We start from the raw sequence: 21,269 nt of genomic DNA, 5'->3' as shown, positions 1-21,269 counted from the left end.
GATATTTGGTTAGGCAGAGTCTTATAGGTTTAAATGTAGTAGCTCAATAACCTGAGGTTTGGGTAGCATCATGTGCAAAGGGTGTGTCTTGGTTCCCATGTGTCTCTAAGGGTGTTCATGGCATGAGAGGAGAGCATCATGAGTAGGTTTGCATCATCACTCTAGGCAGAGGCTGAACAAATGGGTCATGTTGTTTCCTTGTTCCCAGGAAAGCACCAGGAATATAAGGACCATTACAGTTTCTGTGAGACACTGGGTCTTTCCAGGTTGCGCAGATTTCTAGTTGTTTTCCGCAGAAAAAAATAAAATCTACCCATCACTGGTTGAGGGGAAAGTAGATTCATTGTGAGCTACAGGCTCTGGTAACAGAATTTTGTGGTACATAGCGCCAAAAGTAATTTAGGACCACATCTGCCTACCCCAGTTGAGGTGGAGGCAACCTTTGGGTGGAAGTGAGGGAACTCTTCATTGAAGATCAGCCAATAGAGGGCAGAGTGCAGGAATAAATGCTGAGAGATGAGTGAGAGCAGGGCGGGGTGCAGAAATGCACTGTAAACATTGTTTACAAATATATAAGTTTCAAGGTGACCTTTTTTTGTTTCCTTTTGTGTTTTGAGGGAGGGTCTCATGTAACTCAGGCTGGCCTTCAGCTCACTAGGTAGATAAAGGCACACTTGAACTGATTCTCATCCATTCATGTCCATTTTATGTGATGTTAGGGATTGAATCTAGATCATCCTGCATGCCAGGCAGTCATTCTGTGAAGTGAGCTACATCCTCAGCCTTTCCATGTGACTTATAGACCAAGGTCACAGTCTTGGATGTGTTGAATGTGGATGAAGTCCTCACACAAATGAATGCACTAGTCATAACAATGTACTGTTTACTTCCATTTCCTCTTCTTGTTTGAAGCAGTGATTTGACTTTGTTAGTTGTCTGGGCTTTAGTTTTGAAATTTAAAAATGACTTCTCAATTAACTTCCTTCTGAATAATTTCTAAAATTGGCTTATTTCCCTCTTGTAGCTCATTGGGGGTGTGATCATGTTACCATCATCCTTGCTGGCACATGGGTCCTCCTCTTCCTCGCTTTCCCTCCTTTTCCTGACCATCTGTCTGCCTTATTCAAAGTTTCTCTCTCCCTGTCCCTCCCTCTCTCTCTCCCTATCTCTCCCTTCCTCTCTCCTTCCCTCCCTCCCTCTCTCCCTAACTCTGACTCCCTCCCTTCTGTCTCTTCCTCTCCCTCTCATTGAGTCCATGGACCCCCACATTCACAAATGATCACATTGAACACGTCTACAGCTCTACCAGGTTGATACTGTAAATCCAATTTTATAGGTGAAAACTTACACCTACAGGCTAGATGTTTTTTTCTAATGTCACACAGCCATTGTAGGATGGAGCTTTCACCCAACTCAGCAGGGCTGTCAGAGACCTGCCATTTCCTATCTTAAGTGGCTTCTCAACAGCCACAAGTTTATCTCAAATCTCTCATTAGTTGTCATCTAAGGTACACTTGCAGGAGTGTCTCATGATCGATCTTTTCCTTTTGGCGCATACTTTTGTTCTTTCCTGTTTGTCCACAGAACTTTCCGAACAGAGATAATAAGGCAGTTGTTAATCAGAGTTCTCCAGGGAAATAAAACAATAGGAAGTATGTAGACACGCCTGCACCCACACACCACTTACACCCTCCCACGCATGCACACTCACACTTAAGATTATGGAGACTTGGCAGGTCATAACTCTACCAGGGGAGTGTAAAACTCTGGAGACTTAGGAAACAGTGGCAGTTTAAGACCTAAGGTTGTCTGTTGAGCTCCCCCCCCCCCCCCCCCCCCCCCCGATGATGCTCCATGGCTTTCTTTGCTCTCGTAGCTAGGTCATTTTTCATTTCGTGCCTGCACATAGGTGTTGTATACATGTGTGTATGTATTTGTGTGCACAAGCAATCACTTCTGTGTGTATTTACATGTGTGTATGTGTGTGTAGGCTAGAGGATGACATTGCTTATTTTTCTTTATGCAATTTGATTTCTCAGTGAGCTTTGAGCTCACTAATTGACTACAATAAACATCCAGCAAGCCCCTAGGATCCACTGTCTTCTCTTCTGCCATACTCCCTAACCCTTCAGGGCTGGGGTTACATATTTTCACTGCCACACACAGCGTGTGTGTGTGTGTGTGTGTGTGTGTGTGTGTGTGTGTGTGTGCGCGCGCGCACACATGTGTGTTGGGGGCTGCTGGAGATCTAAACTCAGGTCCTCATTCTTATACAGCAAGCACTTTACTGTGTAGCCATCTTCCCGACCCACTTACTTTTTTCATTCAAATGATTAGATGAGGCCCACTCACCTTAGAGAGGGCAATCTGCTTTAGGAGCTTAGAACACATCCTCACAGAAACACCCAGAATCATATTGGACCAGACATCTGGACCCCATGGCACAGTCAAGTGGACATGTAAAATCAACTATCACAGATAGTGACTCAGAAGCTGTTAACCAGAGCCAGGCACATTCTATTAGAGAATGTCGATGTTCATTTATGAAGGGACATGGAAATGTTAATTTTTTCCAAGTTCTCCTCTTTTTAAAACATACATCTTGGGAGAAGGTTAGAAAGTATTTTAGTGGCAGCCCTTTAGCTCCAGCAAAGAAAGCAGCTTTGCAGGAAGAAGTGTGTCAAATATGAAGAGAGAAAGAGAGCAAGGAAAGTAAGAAACTTGAAGAAGCTAAGTTTCCATTAAACTTGGAGCCCTGGACTTGAGGGAAAAGTCAATTCCTGTTCAACAGTTTCTCTGCCCTGGGAATGAATAAAAGACCTATAGGAAAATTTTCCTAGTGAAGATAGGGAGAAGCTAATTCTCTGTAACGGTGTTCTGGAAAAACCAGAGATTGTTTAAAGCAGCAGTAGGAATGTCTATACAAATGAGGTATTAACAGCTAGAAAAGACCTGGAGAGAGTAGGTAAGGACAAGAGGCACCCCATATTTCACTGGTTGAAAAAGTCTCCAACAAGTGAACAGTTTTAAATTAAACAGTGTTAGGATCAAGTTTTAAATTCCTTGTAATAGTTTTAGAGGCTGTTTTGACTTCTTGTCTCTAACAGACACCGTGGAGTAGTGAGTGCTATACTTCCAGGGTCCTGTAAACAGCTTGTCTATGCACTTTTTTTTGTAAATCTTGATTATTTTTAGTGCTAAGAGCTTGGCGGGAACTTCAAGGAAAGATGCCCATGGTCCCTTTGATCCGCTGTGTGTATTTCTGTATCATGGGGGCTGAAATTAAAATTATAAATGATAATTTACCTCAGGTAATATCCAGGAGAAAGAAATGCAGTGCAGTGTTAAGGCTTTACCTCTGATGCTGAGCTGAGTTGTACTGACAAAGGTCTGCATAATGCTTGTGGTGGCAGTGACTTTAGTCTGGGTTTGAGAGCTCCTCAGAAGATGAATGGAACAGATAGACTGTGTAAAGCCAGCTAACTTGACAGCCCTTCCTGCAACCGAACACCAATAACTGTAAGAAATGCCTGCGTTGTGCTGTTAGTCTAGGGGTTGGGTATATAACTGTGAACACAAGGGCTGTGGCAGTGCATAGCTTCCTTGAGACTGTACAGATGAATTCAAGCATGATTACAAACTGACGGGTCAGGACCAGGGACTGAGGGAGTGAGTGCGGTGTCACAGATCAGGGAGGACCAGTGGGGAATGGCTGGGTGAGGTGCTGAGAGGTGGCCAGGAAGCTATGCGCTTACTTTCATGCACATGGAAGTATGTTTGCTAAGCCTTCATGGGGTTCATTAAATTGAGAAGATATTAGAGAAATATTGGGTTTGCAAACAAAGAAAAGGATAATGAGAGAACCCAAATTACAGAGGACACTGCCAAGCTTAGAAGTTTGAACGACAGGGTTCAGGAACTGAATGAACCTGTCCTATTTCTGGCTGTAAAAGGCTCATGCTAAACACAGCACACTAAGTTAGAACTGTGTTGTATTGATCAATAAATGAATGTCCAATATATATGAGGAGTTCCTTTAAATCAGTGTACTCCGTGTGTGTGCATGTGTGTGTGTGTGTGTGTCCATATGCACATGGTGGCCTGAGGTCGATGTTGTGTGTCCTCCTCCATGTCTGTTTTATGAGGAAGGGTCTGCTATAAGGGAGCTCACTGATTTGGCTAGGCTGATGGCCAACAAGCTTCAAGGATCTCCTGAATTTGCCTTTTGAGCTTTGGGATTACAAGGGAGTGCCAGTGCGCTGGTGTTTTTATGTTGGTGCTGGGTTCTGAACTTGGGTCTTCATGCTTGTGTGGTGAGCACCTTAGCAATGAGTTATCTTTTGAAAAGAAGAATCTATAGAAAAGCATACCTGAGATGAAAATAGGGAACTCCCAGAAGGGAACCTGAATTGCCATAAGATAGTTATAATAACAGTAATCAGTACAATGAAAATGAAAATTAAAAAAATAATGTCAAGTTTTATATCTCGACACTGGTGAACTTGTGAAGTCTTATCCTATAAAATACTGGCAAGGATGGAGGGAGAAGGGAGCTTGTATACTGATGATGAGAGTTTAAATTGTAAGAATGACTCAGGAGAGGAGGTTGTCCATATCTGACAAATCCTTTGTTGTTTTGCTCATAGGAATGAATTCTAAACAAACAGTGTCATAGAAATAAATGGTCTAGCTTCAGACTTGGTCTCCTCCTAACAGCAGCCTTTGACACTGTTGATCTCTATTCTTCGAAGTATCTTCACTTGATGGTCACCTTACTGGAGACAGGGATGTTCTGCTGAGTCTCTGCTGTGTACATGGCTAGGGGGTAAATTTCACAGCTTCCTACATGGTGAATTTTGGAAGACGTTTCAGGAAAGGGAGGAAGCTAAAAGGGATCCAAAGACCAAGACCTTATGAAGAAGAAGGCCTGTGCCCTAATCCCATGCCCTAATCCCACAGAGATGCCCTTGGTCCTGTGTGTGCACTTTGTTAGGAAGATTCTTCTGTTGGTGGGCTTCCTTCTGGTGAGGTAAACCTGGGAGCAGCCTTGTAAATATTTAACAATTTCAGTACAGCACCAACTGGGGTCAGGAGAGGAGGCCATCATCAATGATTATCAAATGATTATTGTGTTCTTTAGAGATTTTTATTTGTCTTTAAATATTTACTTATTGATTTAGTATGTGGGTGTGCAGGTGGGGGCAGGGCTGACAAGTGGCGGTCCAGGGAACATGTGGCATAAGTTCTCCTCTGTGGAGAGAGAATCATGTGGCTTCTTGGGAGTGAACTCAAGTCACCAAGCTTGACAGAATGCGCTTCTACCTTCTGAGTCACCCTACCAGCCAAATTTTCTGATCTATCTATCTATCTATCTATCTATCTATCTATCTATCTATTCATTCATTCATTCACTCACTCATTCACTCATTTATTTATTTATTTAATCCCCCAGAGCTGAGGTCATCCTACCAGCCAATATTTCTGTTTTATGCTGTCCGTCCATCCATCCATCCATCCATCCATCCATCCATCCATCCATCCATCTATCTATCTATTTATCCCCCAGAGCTGAGGACCGAACCTAGGGCCTTACGCTTGCTAGGCAAGTGTTCTACCACTGAGCTAAATCTCCAACCATGCCATTTATATTTAAGACTCTCAAGTCATCACAGTGACTGCCTCAGTAGCTCTGAAATGCTGTTGCTGTGAAGCTCTACTTTTTAGAGCACAGTCACTCTTGCTGTTCCCATTGCAATCAAGCAAGTGTGCTCATCCAGCTGAAAGTCTTGAAGAGTCCATTCAAAACTTACCCTCCGACTATCTTTATGTGACTATAGGCAGTTGTGGTTTGAGTCTAAAATGCCCCCCTTGGCTTGTGTGTTTGAACTTGGTCCCCAGCTAGCACTGGTGTTTTTGAAGCTGTGGAATATTTTAGGAGGTGGAGCCTTATCACTGGAAGTGGTCACTGATGTGACCTTAAGGTTCCATGCATTGCCTGGCTCTTTTCTAGTCCACAGATACAGTGTGACCAGCTGCCTTACACACCCGCTGTCATGTCCCTCCATGATGGGACTGTACTCTAACCATGAGACAAAATAAACTCGTGTGTGTGTGTGTGTGTGTGTGTGTGTGTGTGTGTGTGTGTGTGTGTTAGTGGGTATTTGACCTAGGGCTTTGTGCATGCTAGACAAGGCTTTACCTATACCCCTAGTCCTCTGTTTAATTTTTATGTTGAATCTGATCTTATGAAGTTGCTGCAACTGGCCTTGACCTCACTCTGTGAACCAGACAGGCTTTAAACTTCGTGCTCTTCCTGCCCTAGTCTTTCCAGTAGCTGGAACTACAGGCCTGTGGCACCAGACTCCACTAAGAATATTTGCATCTGTACACCTGACCAACCACTCTATGTGGTTTAGTCTATTTGTATACAGTGAAAGTTTCAGTCCTGTTGAGTCATTTGAAGGTCTGTCCCATTTGTAAAACCAGTTTTACTTGAATACAATATGAAAATATCAATGCAGATTCTTCCTCAGAAGTCTTCATGGGAAAGATCTCTGTAGTGCTCATTTTAGTGGGAATAAGCTCATGTATTTTTCATCTGGCACCATTGCCACTTTGTTTAACTAAGTATTTAAAATCTTTTTCTGACATGTCAAAAGCTGCTACTCAAGCTGTTATTGTAAAGTTTAGTCTTCTCAGAGCTGGAGAGGTCGCTAAGTGGTTAGAGCACAGACTGCTTTTCCAGAAGACCCAAGTTCAATGATCGGCACCTACGTAGTGGTTCAGAACCATATACGTGTGATTCATAACTCCATAACTCCAGTCCCAAGAGATCTAACAGCCCCTTCTGGGGCATCAGACACACACATGGAGCCTAGACAAAAGACTCTTACACATAAAAGCCAGGTCTCTCTAGGTTTTCTGTTGGCTCACATTCCAGACTGTATATTGCAGAGACCCCAAGAAAACCTTTGTCATAAGAAAGAAGGATGAAGATAAAAAAAAAATACAGTTCCCAGAAGTGAAAGAAGACCCAGGGAATAGGAGAGGGGAAAACTCACAAATTACCCTACTGAAGGGGTTTGAAAAATAACACTTGTTACAAAAACAAACAAACAAACAACAAACAAAAGATCCTATAAGGAAGAAACCACCAGAGACTGAAGAACAGTTGATCCCCAATTAAAATTAGAGTCCACAGAATATCTTCAAAAAGGCCTGGTGGGAAGTGAGTTGAAATAATTGTTCTTGGAGATCAACCAAATATCCTGTGTTTTTTAACCTCTGAGAGACAGGCCAGTGTCCCAAACTATTTCAGTGTTGCCTGGAGGATATTCAAATGAAAAGCCCCACCCTTTTCATTGTGACTTCCTTCTACCTCCTGGATGGGTATGGTGTGGCTGGTGTTCTCTAGTTCACTGGGTACATGGGAGGTTGAGGAACACGTGCAGGCATTGTGAATCCAGGTGACACTCCTCCCCCGCTTGCTCAGCAGAGGCTTCTTGGTGCATGGTCCCCTCCCATCTGCTTGACTGGACAGCTGTAACCTTGGGCTGGGCTCTGGAGAAGATGACATCCTTATTAAGAGGCAACCTGTCCTTGAGCTCCGTGTTGACATTCACTTGATTGAGTTTGAAATTCAGCAGAAGGGATGCTTTGCTGGAGTGTGCAGACTGGCAGGGATCTCCTGCCTGTCACTCCGCTTATTGCTTTCTAATCCAAAGAAAGCTTCTGTGGGATTTGGGGCCATGCCTAAATGTCTTCACAAAAAGTCTGTGTTCTTGTTTTCTATAACTCAGGGTCACAATGTGGGTTCCTCCCCAAATGACACATTTGTGGAGTAAAACTTGGAGTTTTGAAAAAGTGTTGTGTTTACTTACTGTTACTGAATAGAACTTTGGAAAAAGTTCTGAGAGACCTTTTTTAAAGATCTTCACTGAGACAGGAGTGGCAGTTCAGTCCTTAAAGTTCTTGTGGCACAAGCATGAAGTCTTGAGTTCGATCCCCAGAACCTGTAGTAAAAGCCAGATGTGCTGGCAGGTGCTTGCAATCTCAGTGATGCAGAGGTGAAGACAGGATCCTGGAGCCATCATAGCTGGTGAGTTCTAGACCAGTGAGAGACACCGTCTGTCAAAAATGTGGTGGATGATGCCTGAGGTCAGCGCAAGGCTGACCTCTGAGCTCATCATGCAAGTACAGATGTGTACCTACACACACACACACACACACACACACACACACACACACACACACAATCACACACAGACACACACACATAGTCACAAAGAGACACACACAGTCATTACACATATTCTTACATACACACACATGGTCACACACACAGGCACACATACACACATGTAGATACATATACAGTCTCACACACACACAATCACCCACACAGACACACAGACCCAGACAGACAGACAGACAGACAGACAGACACACACACACACACACACACACACACACACACACAGTCACTCACACAAATAACATGAAAACATAAAATGTAAAGATCTGGGCTGTGTACCTCTTATGAATTTCTAGGACTTTCTATATATTGAAACACAGGTTGGTAATTGTCAAGTCCTGGTAGAATTTCCTTCAGCTGGAGTTACACAGCTCTGGCTTCCAGCCCTTGACCATTTCTTTCCCGCCTTACAGCACATGGGTGTGTTATAGATGGTGCAGAGCAGGCTTTCTGACAGTTAGTGTGTAGTAAGGCCCTTCTTTTGGAAGGAAAAAACTAAATACCATAGTAGAGATTTAACCTCCTTTCCTGTGAAAATTTTCTTGCATTCATACACGTCTGATTCTGAGTCTTAAAAGGAGATGTGTTCTAAATGTTCATAGTATCCACCTCATGTGTTGCAGAGTAAGTTGACACAAGAAACAATGTCCATCAGCATCCACTGCAGTGAATCAAAGGGACTCCCCAGGGCACTGGAATTGTCCTATAACATTTCCAAATTGGAAATTGCTTAAAACATGTACAATTGAGAGAGTTGTAAATTTGTGGTACTTAGTTTTATGTTATGGACATATTTATTTGTTCACGTATTTTCTCATTTTGCATGTGGGTGTGTTTGTATGTGTTTAGCATAGATGTACCCATGCCTGTGCCTGTGGAGGCCAGAAGACAACCTGTGGTGTATTCTCAGGATCCATGTCCACCTATGGTGGCATTTATTAGGATAGGGTTATCATTTGTTTGAAAATTTAGAGCTCTGAAGGCTAAATGTTACCTGAAACAATTCTTTTGAAACACACGAAATTCCTGAGAATTGTTTCACCACCATTTTTAACTTATGGCTGTCAGTGCACTTCTGTAGGCTACAAATGTGTTTTCTGGAAATATCCTGGATATTCAGGATCCCTTTCAAGTGTTCTATCTAAACATGGTAAGGGACAGTCTGAAGACTTCAGTAGCTCAGGGCTTACAAGATGTAAATTTCAAGACTATCTCCATGGCTACCCCTTCTCTAGCACTCAGGACAATTTAAATTTCGCAATTGTCTGTGTCTTCATAATGTGTTTGCATAACTTAAAATTTTAACATAAATGCTGACTTGGACTGTATGCTTATTGAATGACCTTAAGAGGAAAATGAATTTGTTTTCTGTTAGACATAGACAAATATTCTGTGAAGCACAGTGTTGGGGGATATTTGATCATACTGTGAAACTTGAGACTGTAGCAATTAAATCAACCTTAGATGGGGGGTGGGTGGGCAGAGCCAGCAACTGGTGGACAGGAATTAGCCGTAGAGAGTACAGAGAAGCCAGGAAGATGGATAGAGAGACACATAGGAAGGAGCAGGGAGGGACTTGGAGATTGGCAGTCTTCTTTTGGTCTGAGATGGCTGCAGAGATGCTCTCTTGCTAGGTCTCTGGCCAAAAGTGAAGATCAACTGGTTGCTTCTTGGCTTCTCTGGTCTAGCAGGTTTTCACTCCAACATCTGACTCCTGAGTCTTTATTGGTAAATGGAGTGATAGAGACTTAGTTAAAAATCTACATTTGACGGCAGCAGGAGAACTTGTACCAGTGGGACCAGAGATCGCACCAGGCTGCAGCCTGAGCTGTGGAGTGCTGACTGTGGGGACACAGGTCACAGATGATAGTAAAATTTACCAGTAGATTCATGTACAGCTGCTAAAACAGCGGAAAACAATGGTACAGGGCCCCTTATTGCTTTATTGGTGTTGTGATAGGATACTAAATTTGTATTTCTGGATACAGTTGTATGTTTTGACATTTGGAATAGGCAGATACTTTCCTGCTATTCGTCCTGCCTAGGATTGCTTTATCTTTTTATAAAAATTGGGAGCATTGCAGATTATAGCGGAAAGATCCCTTGATACACGGCATCTGGGTTGTTGGAGGCTTGAGGCTGATTTTCTTCTTGTTTTCTTCTGTAAGAGCAAGAGCTCATTAAGGGCAGCCTCGTGGAAAGGAGAGAAACAGGGTAATGGGAGATCTTCGTGTGCAAAGCACATGGCAAGTGTCAGCCAATTTACTGCATGTGTCTTAGTCACCTCTGCCATGCAGGAGGGCTAATTTTAAGAAAGGCATCATTGGCTGGGGTGGTAGCTTTGTGGCAGGGCACTTGGGTTGAAGCCCTTATCACTGTAAGAAAAAAAAAAGAACCAAATTATTTTTAAAAACTACTATAGCATTGAAAAAATGATTATTATAATTTCTATTGATGGCAACAGTTCACATAGATATAGTTTTCTTCCACTATTAACATATGTATTTTCACATGAGTGTGCATGTTTAAAATTTAAAAAATGGCATTCTAAATTGTGGGGGACCCCTAGGTGTAAAAGGAGAGGTAAGAGCAGGGCTTGGGATGTTACTGTGGCACACAAGACTCCGATTTCAGTCCTTGTAGGTTGTAGGAGCATCATAGGTGATAGCTTTTAGTTTGGAAGTTGATTCTGCATGAGTTCTGCGTGAGTGTTGCATGCGATCCATGTTTATGATGAGTAAAGATGGGGGGTGCTACTAAACTCCATTCTGATGCCAGTTTTGCTGAGACTGTTGAAACTTTAAAGAAAATTTATTTTATTTTTAGTGTGTGTGTGTGTGTGTGTGTGTGTGTGTGTGTGTGTGTGTGTGTGTACATCTGTGAGTGCAAGTGCCGACAGGGCAGAAGAGTTGTTGGATCCCCTGGAGCTGGACCTGAGGTGTGAACTGCCCAAAATGGGTGCTGGGAACCCATCTGGGGTCCTCCGCAAGAGCAGCAAGCCACCAAAGCTGGCTTTTCTTCCTGTCTTTCCTTTATTGTTTTTTAATGGTTGTGGCGACGGAACTGAAGTCTTCACACTTTCACGGCAAGCACTGGACAGATTAAACCACCTCTTCAGTCCCTCTGCCTTTTTCACACAATGTCTCAGACGCACGACATTCATTTTTACAGCGCTGTCTGCCTTGTTTTCCAGCTTATGCTTTTGTCCCTAGACACAGAAGCACCTGGTTTTCCTCTTTTGTAGTCTTTGTTTGCACTCAGACATTCATAGTATTACAAGATTGCTCTCACAGAGACCTCCAGTTTCTGAAATGTCTGTGCTGACGAGTCCAGCTGTCCACTGAATGTCACTTCTCTGTAAAGTGTGCTTACCCTGAGCCCTCCCACCCCTTCTTGATTTCAGGCTCTCACTCATTATCATACACTGTTTCTTCTCTCTTGAAAAGCCCCATAACAGTATGTAGCTCAGGGCCTGGCTTTGTTTGCACACTGAGAAATGTGCCCTCCTTGACTGCTTTCTCTGGGAATTTTCCAAACCGATGCCTTGTCTTCATTGTCGCTCCTGACAATGTCTAAATAGGTGTAAATCCTAAGGGCCACAGGTTCTTTCCCTCTCTAGATGTCCATGGTGTCTTTAGGTACATGGTGGGTATGATGTCCATGCTTGCTAACCGATATGTGACTGCAGTTTTATTATTCTTTACTTAATCATCAGGCATAAAATTCAGGAAAACATTGACGTAAGCTTGACATACAGAAAACTGTAGTGACCCTTGAGTGTTTGATACTCCATGGATGTGTTGAAGTGTTTTGTTTTCTCCCTTGTTTTACTAGCGATTAAAGAGAAGTACGCAGACTGGACAGAGTTCCTCATACGTGATTTGACTGGCTCTCGGACAGCGCCTGCAAGCCTTCTGGAAGGTGTATGTATTGCTATTATTCATCTATGAGAGCCCTGAAGCACCCTGGTCCTGTGGTCTCAAACCTAGTGGCACCTTTGCACATATCCTTCTGCAGATCCATGTGGACACAGATGATTTTATTCTCACAGCTGAACTTCCTGTTTTTTACTGAATTACATAGGTGATGGATTTGAGTGGTATTGACTGATGTTTTCCTTTTTATAATCAATTAGTGGGAAGTTTTCTCTGTTCGAGTGCATTTTACAATTATGTATCGGGATGTCTTCTCATTACCTTAAGCCTTATCTTGTAGGGTAACTTTTTGGCAGGTGATGACTAAGCAGATTTATGTTCTTACTGTAGTCTCCTGGAGCCCATTAATAAGTAGCAACCTTAGTTGTTCATCCCGGGTGCATAATAACTCTATGATCTCACATGTATGTGTTACCTAAGACTATTGATTAGCTTTCTTCATAAAACAAGAGGAGACATGACTGACTGTTTTGGAATGTAGCTAAGGGAGGTTTTAGGCATAGAAGCAGAGTAGTTTAATCATGAGTCTTTATGCTTTGTTTGAAAACACTATAATGAAATATTAATAATTCTTATATGTACTTGAATAGAAAGACAAAGGCAATGTGTCACATGTAATTATTAAGTTACCAATTCTATCTCAAGGGTACCCCAGGAAAGGGGAGCCCTAAGTGAATGGCTGAGAATAAGATGTGGATTTTTTTTATCATTACTATTATTGTTATTATTATTATTAACATTAATTTTCTTCCTTGGTAATGGCATTAATATGTAAGATAACTACTATGTGATCTAGTGTTCAAAAGTGTTTTGTGTTAATTTTGCCTGATGTATTTATCTTAATGACTAATTGTGACCATTGGGTTAAAGACTACAATGACAATTACTTATCGTTTTCATAGGGACAAGTTACTTTACTGTGTTAATTGTTAAACATATTTGCCTAAGATGCTGACTAAACAGATACTCTTCATATGCCAAGAAGGTTCCTCAGACAGGGCAGTACTTAAATGTTCCCAAACCAATTGCCAGGCTAAGTAGTAATAACTCTCTTCCTATGCCAAGAAAGTTCCTCAGAAGGGGTAGTGCTTACACATTTTCCAAACCAATGCCCAGGTTAAGTAGTAGAGTAACCTCACATAATGTAGCCAAATGTTAAAAAGAAAACAAAAATGCCTGATCTTCTAATCCCAGCACTGAAGAAGCAGAGGAAGGCAGGTTCCTGGGATCCACTGGCTAGCCAGCCTAAATAATTTAAGTTTCAGGCTAGAAAGAGACCCTGTCCCTATCAGAACAGTTGATGATGACTGAGGAACAGCATTTGAACTTATCCTCAGGCCTCCATGCATGCACAGGCATGTGCACCTGCACTATCGATATGCTGCCCCCCACCCCCCACACACAATGAAAAGTTGAATGTAAGTGAACACAAACATATATTAGCCATGTCACCTGTACATATCTGCACTCATTCACTTCATCTCTTCAGGGGTCACGGTATACATTTATAGCACTATAGTAGATACATATGTCCATTTGAAAAATAGACATTTTTTTGTTATCGAGTGTTTTAGCTCTGGGTGCATCTGAGTATAATTCTACTTTGAAATGTACTAATTTCTAACAAATGCAATTTCATTGGGGAAGGATAATTTGTGTGATAAAACACCAGCATAAACTGTTTTCTATTTACTTGTGATTGTTTGTTGTTGGGAAATGATGTCGGCTTGTGGATGTGTGTGAGGGAGGAAAGGGAAGTGGGTGTGTGCGGGGGTGATGGTTGAACAGAGGATTGGGGAGGGGTGTGATGCCAGACTGTTTGGCAATAGCTTGGATGATGGTGTGAGAAAAATATTATCTTCTGCTGTCATCTGTTTCCATGAGAACCTTAAAATCAAGTTTAAAATACGGAGTTTTGCTTCTGTTTAAACAGCCTCTGCGAGGGAAAGGCCCTATAGACCTCATTACAGTTGATTCCTTACTAGAGCTTCAGGACCCTCAGAACCCTTTTCAGTACTGGATAGTTAGTGTGATTGAAAATGTCGGAGGAAGATTACGCCTACGCTATGTGGGATTGGAGGACACTGAATCCTATGACCAGTGGTTGTTTTACTTGGATTACAGACTTCGACCAGTTGGTTGGTGTCAAGAGAATAAATACAGAATGGATCCACCTTCAGGTAAGAGCTGACACTTTTCCTCTGTGACGTGCGCGAGAAAGCAACCTCCTGTGGGGGTGTCTCGGAACGCATCCTCTGATGTGTCTTTTACATGCCAGGGTGTGGATTTAATTGTGTTGACTTCAGAATCTTTTGTACAGAGACTAAAATCAAGGTGCCGATCCGAAGCATTCTCAAAGGAGAACATGGGTGCTGTAGCCTCGGGAAGCTGGTCTGCTTCCTGTGGTGTCAGTGGCTCAGAGATGGAAGGGGTGATGGATTGGGGTTGGAGCATGGTCTCCCCATTCTTTAGAGATTGTAGTCTTGGAAGCACATTCCGCACTCTCTCTTTGCTTTCCCATCTTTCTGATTGCCTGTTTACTGTTCATCTGTTCACCCATTCTTCTGCCCACATTCATCTGTCCATCTGCCTTCCTGCCCATTCATGTAAGTTACTATACATCCATTTATGCACACAGGTCATCTATATATCATCCATTCCTCTGCAATTCCTTCCTTTTTTCTTTCTGTCCATCAGCCCATTTATACCCATTCATCTCCCTACATTCATCCTGTTTCCCACCTTCCCACTTCACTTATGTGGCTGTACATCCATTTATGCATTCACATTGGCCAGTCAATTGCTCTCTCTATCTATATATACCCATTCGTTTGTCCAGACTCATCCATACCCCATTCATCCACCCTGCTACCTTTCTATTTATTCAGTCATGCAACCATACACCACCCATTCGTGTCTATCATCTATCCATCCATCATCTATCCACCTATCATCTGTCTATATCACTTATCTATTTTTCTATACACCCATCCATGCGAATTCCATAACAACTGTTTATGATTATGTAATTCATTTTGACAAGGAACTAGCAACCAAAGGATTAATCTGTTTGCCCGTTTTCCCTGCCAAGTGTCCAGGAAGTTTCAAGTGTACTGGCAAAAAATGGCTTTGCATAGGCTTAATTGGATGGAACAGTGCATTCTGCTCTCTGATAGATCTGTCAAAAATCTCATATTTACAGAATAACTATTCTTAAGTACTTGTTATAGTCTAGGTGATTCTAAATCCGTTATGTTGTTTATTTTGATTCCAAAATGTGGGGCACGCTTGGTGTGAATCTCTTTCTACAGCCAATGACAGAAATGTGATTGAGATTAAGCTACTTCTCCATGGCCCCCTGGAGCTTGTAGGGAGTAGCCTGGGTGCTATTGGAGTTCCCAGGTCCTAGGCCCAGCACATCTCATTACCTCCATTACCTCTGCTGACCTATACTACTCTTAGCAACCTTTTGGTGAAAAACCTCAGAACAGCAATGTCATATTGTTAATGCACCTACATAAGCCAAGAAAGAAGTACTTCTTTCCAATAGAATTTTATTCTGTGGTCAGCTTTACAGGTATATTTAGAGCAACTAATTAGTCCATGGCTTCATTAAAATTGCTCCTGTGTTTGTTGCCAGTGTGAGTCTTGTGAACATGAAAGTGAGAAGTATGTTTACCTTATCTGTCACTCAAGGGCTTTGATTGTGGAACATTTCCTGGTTCTGGACCCCGTGTATTTACATCTGTGGTAAATCTGACAGATAGATAGACGTGTAACCTGGTGTTTTATAATAGCTGTATTGTTGTTGTCGACATTTTGAGATGCAGCCAAGAAATCCTTTTATACCTTAAGCATTTTGGGTGATAACAAACAAAGATCTTGTCCATGCTGTGAGAAAAGATTGAGCTCAAGTTTGCCCAGGGATTCATAACCTGGCAGAAAAAAAATTTACTTGTGGGGAAAGGTGGCTGTGTAAATCTCCGCCCAGGGCCTAATTGCTTTATAAATTCTGGAAGGAACTTATCCTTGCCAGTGCAAGGATATAGTAAAGCAAAGAGTTTCCAGTTGCTTCTTAGGTTCTTTCTCCTATGAAATCCCAGGACTAAAAGTCAAAAACTGAAGGGGAAAATCTCCCTTTAAGAAACATTTGCTTCTGAGTCTCCTCACTTTGGATGATTCTGTCTTTACAATGCATGACTAGACCATGCTTGTCTGTCTTAGAAATTTCAAGACATAATGCTGATTGCACAGAAGAATTCATAAATTTGTCTAAAGACTGGAAAAGTGATTTGTCAAAAGTTTATTTTTCCAACACTTAAAGTGTTGGTGTGAATGGTTGTATATGGGAAGGAAAGTAAAAGGCAAAATGTCACTCAAATATAGTAGTTACAAGATGAAAACTGGAGTCTGCTACCTCATTTAGTGAAAAAATACCCCTGACAAAAGAGGCAATTATTACTCCGATTTTACACATGGGAACAGAACCCAATATGTTATATTTGTGTAAATTAATTTCAAATCCCAGGATACCTTGTGCCACTTAAATGGTAGCACCATTTCCTGAACTGAAATGGCGTAATGAATAAAACTTCAGACAGTATAGAAAATATTAGGCTGATTCTTTTATTCCCAGACACTAATAACCCAATGCAAAATTACTAGCTTTCAAAACTGAGTTGGGTTGCAGAGGTGGCATTGGGGGAAATATAGTAGACTACATGTGTACATTGAGAGGAAGGCTGTAGAAGCTGACCTTGCTGCGAGATCCCCCTTTGCCATGCCTTTTCTCCTGTGTCATCACCATCCTTGTAAATAACCCCTACTTCTCACTTTGTGTTACTCTCTTCTTTTACTTCCTAAAGAACCTTCTTTCTCAACTGTTCAGTCTGAGCAGATAGAATAGAAATAGGTAATAGCAAGTGGCTGGGACATTGTTCATTGGAAACTCTGGGAAAGGTACTGGATGTTATACTATCTACTTCTGAGGATCTAGTATTGTGGGACTTTCCATGTCTAGCCTGAACTCTGGCGCTTGAGAGCAGACAGAAAGCAAATGAAGGCATCCTATCCTGCAGTGTGGGAGCAATGATGCACTTGTGCTGTGTGTGTAAGATACATCAAATGATTGCCAAGTGATTTAAACCATGGTCAGAGTCTTGTGGCTAGCCTTTGGTTTTCCAAGAAGGTTGTCCAGTCAGGGATAGGTTGAGAAGCCCACTTGCTTCTTTGGCTGCAGATGTTTCAAAGACATGATAGATGTTTTGGTCTTCCAGAAACTAAGGAAACAAAATTCTATCCTTTTCTAAGTCTAGACTTATTTTTTTAACCCCTCCCATGTCGATTTCTTCAAAAAAGAAATGAATCCTTTCAGACATTTAGGTAGATCCTGGAATCAGAAAATTTCAGGATGGAACTGAAATACTTCTTGCCTAAACTGTTTCTGTTTTCAAAAGAGTTAGTGTGTTTGAAATCTTTTTCTTTTTCTTTTTCTTTTCGGAGCTGAGGACAGAACCCAGGGCCTTGAGCTTGCTAGGCAAGCGCTCTACCACTGAACTAAAATCCCCAACCCCTCAAAATCTTTTTTTTTTTATATTGCCCAAACAAAACACCAGAGTCTGGGTTGCTTAAACAATGGACATTTATTTGATCACAGTTCTGAAGTCTGGAAGCTGAAACAGGAGTGCCAGATGTCTAGGGATCTGGTGAGGGCTCCCTGGCTTACAAGTGGCTGCTTTCTACTGGCTCTTCATGGAGTTTAGTAGTGTACACTAATTCTCTTAAAGGGCCATCCCACCAGACCCCTCTTAAATCTCATCACTTTCTGCAGCTTTTTCTCCAAATGTCACACTGGAGATTCGAGGGTTTTTTTTTTTTTTTTTTTTTTTTTTTTTTTTTTTTTTTTTTTTCGAGACAGGGTTTCTCTGTGTAGCTTTGTGCCTTTCCTGGATCTCGCTCTGTAGACCAGGCTGGCCTCGAACTCACAAAGATCCTCCTGGCTCTGCCTCCTGAGTGCTGGGATTAAAGGCGTGTGCCACCATCGCTGGCTTGAGGTTTTACATAGGAATTCTGAAGGACATAGATTCAATTCATAACATTTTCTAGTACTTCCTGTCTCTTAATTACCATTGCTCAGTCTCTCCTCACTGGTATGGACCTGGTGGAGAAGGAAGGAATAGATTCAGAGTGATGGTTAGACATCTGAAAAGGGGGCTATTCCACAAGGCCTCCATTTAATTGTGGTTAGTTATTTGTTTGTCTATTTAGGGTGACGTGGTAGCTTTCTGCAACACTTTCTACCAGAACATTCCAAACTTTTGCATCAAGGGAGATCTCCTCACTTTCCTCTAGGCTCCTGGTGACAGATGGGTAAAGGCCATCTTATTAATTGTTTATGACTTCCCAGGACCAGTAAATGGAATCTGATGAATACCGTTAAATTCCCTGCATTGCAGGTCATTTTGAGAACATGTTTTATGTCCTTTTAATAGACCTGTTTATTGTTCATAAATTCACTTGTGTACCCAGGGTGGCTCTCTGCTAAAACACGCACAGGGAGCATTGTGCTCTGTGAATTGCATCTTGGAAGGGTTTTGTCTTCACAGGTGGCAGAGAAGGCTGTCCAAACCAAGTTTTACCTTTGCAGAGAAGATGGTGCTTTACCATGGTGTTAGATCCCATCTGTGTTAGTGACTTTCCTCATTGCTATGACAAAATACCCAACCAAAGAAAAGAAGGCTTATGTTAGCTCCACTAAGGAAAATCACATGTATTTCTATTCCTACATAAAAATGCCAGATTAGGGGAAAATATTCTCCTAGAGGTAGAAAGTTCTGTAGGAAATGCTAGAAAGAATCTTAGACAAATAGAAGATACTGTGTCCGAAGTCACCTTCTGTGTAAAGACAACAGTCAGTGTGTTGGCAACTTGGCTAAGTCTGATAAGGTCTTTCAGCAACTATAATTATATGCCCCCCCAAATACTAAATAAACCCCTGTAACATGGGGCTTTGAGCTCAAGGTGAGTTCAAAAGCCATAGGGATCCAAATATATGGCTTCATGCTAAAAAACAGACATGCAAGAAATTAAAAATATAGCCTGAAGGTTTAATGTTGCCTTTTAAGTGTGCTTAAATTCATATTCATATCCCAACAGTCTGTGTGAGGCAGTGAGGGTTGATATAAGGATGATATAAACACATCTCCTTCCAGTGAGAGCTTCCACAAATCCTATTTTGATAAGGTCTTAAATCTGTTGTGATCAGGCCATAAAATTTCCTACAGTTTCAGCAATACATGAAAACAGTGCGCAATGCCTTTTTTCCTCCCCTCTTAATTTTGCATGCAGCCTCTGTGTGTAAATCTTCCCTCTTCTCCAAGGCCTGGGGGGAAAATATGGGCAACATGTGGTATGTTAGAAATATTTCAAGTATAAATATAAAACTAGGTTTGTAAAGTTTAATTTATCTTTTAATAATTTTTCTGGTTGGGGATTTAGCTCAGTGGTAGAGTGCTTGCCTAGCCCTGGGTTCGATCCTCAGCTCCAATAAATAAATAAATAAATAAAATTTTTTGCCTGGCTTATATGGCCGTGTGTTTTGGGGTGTGTGTGTGTGTGTGTGTGTGTGTGTGTGTGTGTGTGTGAGAGAGAGAGAGAGAGAGAGAGAGAGAGAGAGAGAGAGAGAGAGAGAGAGAGAACTTAGAGATTTAATGGAGAGTGTTATAATAACTGCAGATGCTGGACCAGCACTATTCAGAGGTTAGAAACTTACCAAAGAGTGAGTTCTTCATCAGTGGGAGGATGTTTTAGGTAATACAAAGAATCATGGCTATAGATGATGGAAGGTCTTGCCAATGGGATTAATGTTACTAAATTACAGAAGACCAACAGAACACACACAAATGTTCCCCGAGGAAGAGCCCTGTTAAGTAGTCTCCATTTCTGATAGCAGAACCCCAAGCCAGCCGCTCTTTAGTTTCCAAGAATCCCTTTAGCAGGTGGCTGCTCATGGGGAAGTGTGAGCATTGACACTTGCTATGGTAACCTAGAAGAAGGTAACATTTAAAGAACCAACTAACCGAATTACAGTCCTGAAACTCTTCATGGTTTGCTATTGCTACAGAACTTTATCCTCTGAAGATAACTTCTGAATGGAAATGTGCTCTGGAAAAATCCCTAATCATTGCTGCAGAGTCTCCTCTTCCAATGGAAGTATTTAAGGTGAGTTATGAATATCATCTCTCTCTCTCTCTCTCTCTCTCTCTCTCTCTCTCTCTCTCTCTCTCCTTTCCTCTCTTCTTCACACCCCCTCCTTCCACTCTCCCTTTTTTCAAATGTAAACTAAACTGCTGTTGGGAGGCTGTGGAAATGGCTCAGGGTAATGCACTTGCCATGCAAGCATGAGGCCCTGAGTTTGGATCCCCAGCACCCATGTAAAGCTGGACATGTTAGTGCACATCTGTAAACTGGATGTGTTAGTGCACACCTGTAATCCCAGCACTCTATAGTGTTAATGCACACCTGTAACCCCAGTACTCCTGTGGTGTTAGTGCACACCTGTAATCCCAGCACTCCTGTGGTGAGATGTGAGGCAGAGACAGGATGGGCCAGCTGGCCTAGTGCTGTGAGCAAGAAACATTGTGTAGACTGACAACTGAGGTTGTCTTCTTGTTTTATAGGCATATTTTATATGTATACTGTGTCATGTATGTGCCTTCATGCACACACATGGGCACACATGCATGCACACATCATATGTACATACATATTGTGCATATCCACCACACATACCAATTTGAAAAAGTAAAGGAAAACTACTCTAAGGCAAAATCTTGTTCCATGGTGAGGAAACTGCCTGCTTTGCCCATTTCCATTTTAAACTCTGGAAATTGGGTCTGCTCCCCATTACTACTTTAAAAACTATTTTTTCATAAATATTCATGTCATGGGATATTGATTAAAATGTTTTTGTTTATTCTGCTCTCTGATGAAAATCTGCTTCACCCCCCCCCCATTCCATACTGAATCGACAAAAGAAATTACATCAGGTCTAATTTTACTGTTTTTTTAAAGGGATTAAA

General features: G+C 41.8%; 1 protein-coding gene across 3 annotated transcripts in view; it reads left to right on the top strand.

Moving 5' to 3' along the window:
• Sfmbt2 (Scm like with four mbt domains 2) overlaps positions 1-21,269 on the top strand; it is a 181,266-nt gene that overhangs the window by 68,819 nt on the left and 91,178 nt on the right. For all 3 annotated transcript variants that reach the window (XM_036188305.1, XM_036188306.1, XM_036188307.1), the window contains exons 5-7: positions 12,089-12,177; positions 14,123-14,369; positions 20,312-20,409. In XM_036188305.1, coding sequence (XP_036044198.1) covers positions 12,089-12,177; positions 14,123-14,369; positions 20,312-20,409 — 434 coding nt within the window. The remainder of the gene's footprint in view (positions 1-12,088; positions 12,178-14,122; positions 14,370-20,311; positions 20,410-21,269) is intronic.

Source organism: Onychomys torridus, chromosome 5 (genome assembly GCF_903995425.1).
Source record: "Onychomys torridus chromosome 5, mOncTor1.1, whole genome shotgun sequence".
NCBI classification, from domain to species: Eukaryota; Metazoa; Chordata; class Mammalia; order Rodentia; family Cricetidae; genus Onychomys; species Onychomys torridus.
Note: the sequence above shows the minus strand (reverse complement) of the source record. Positions and strands in the feature narration are given on the sequence as shown.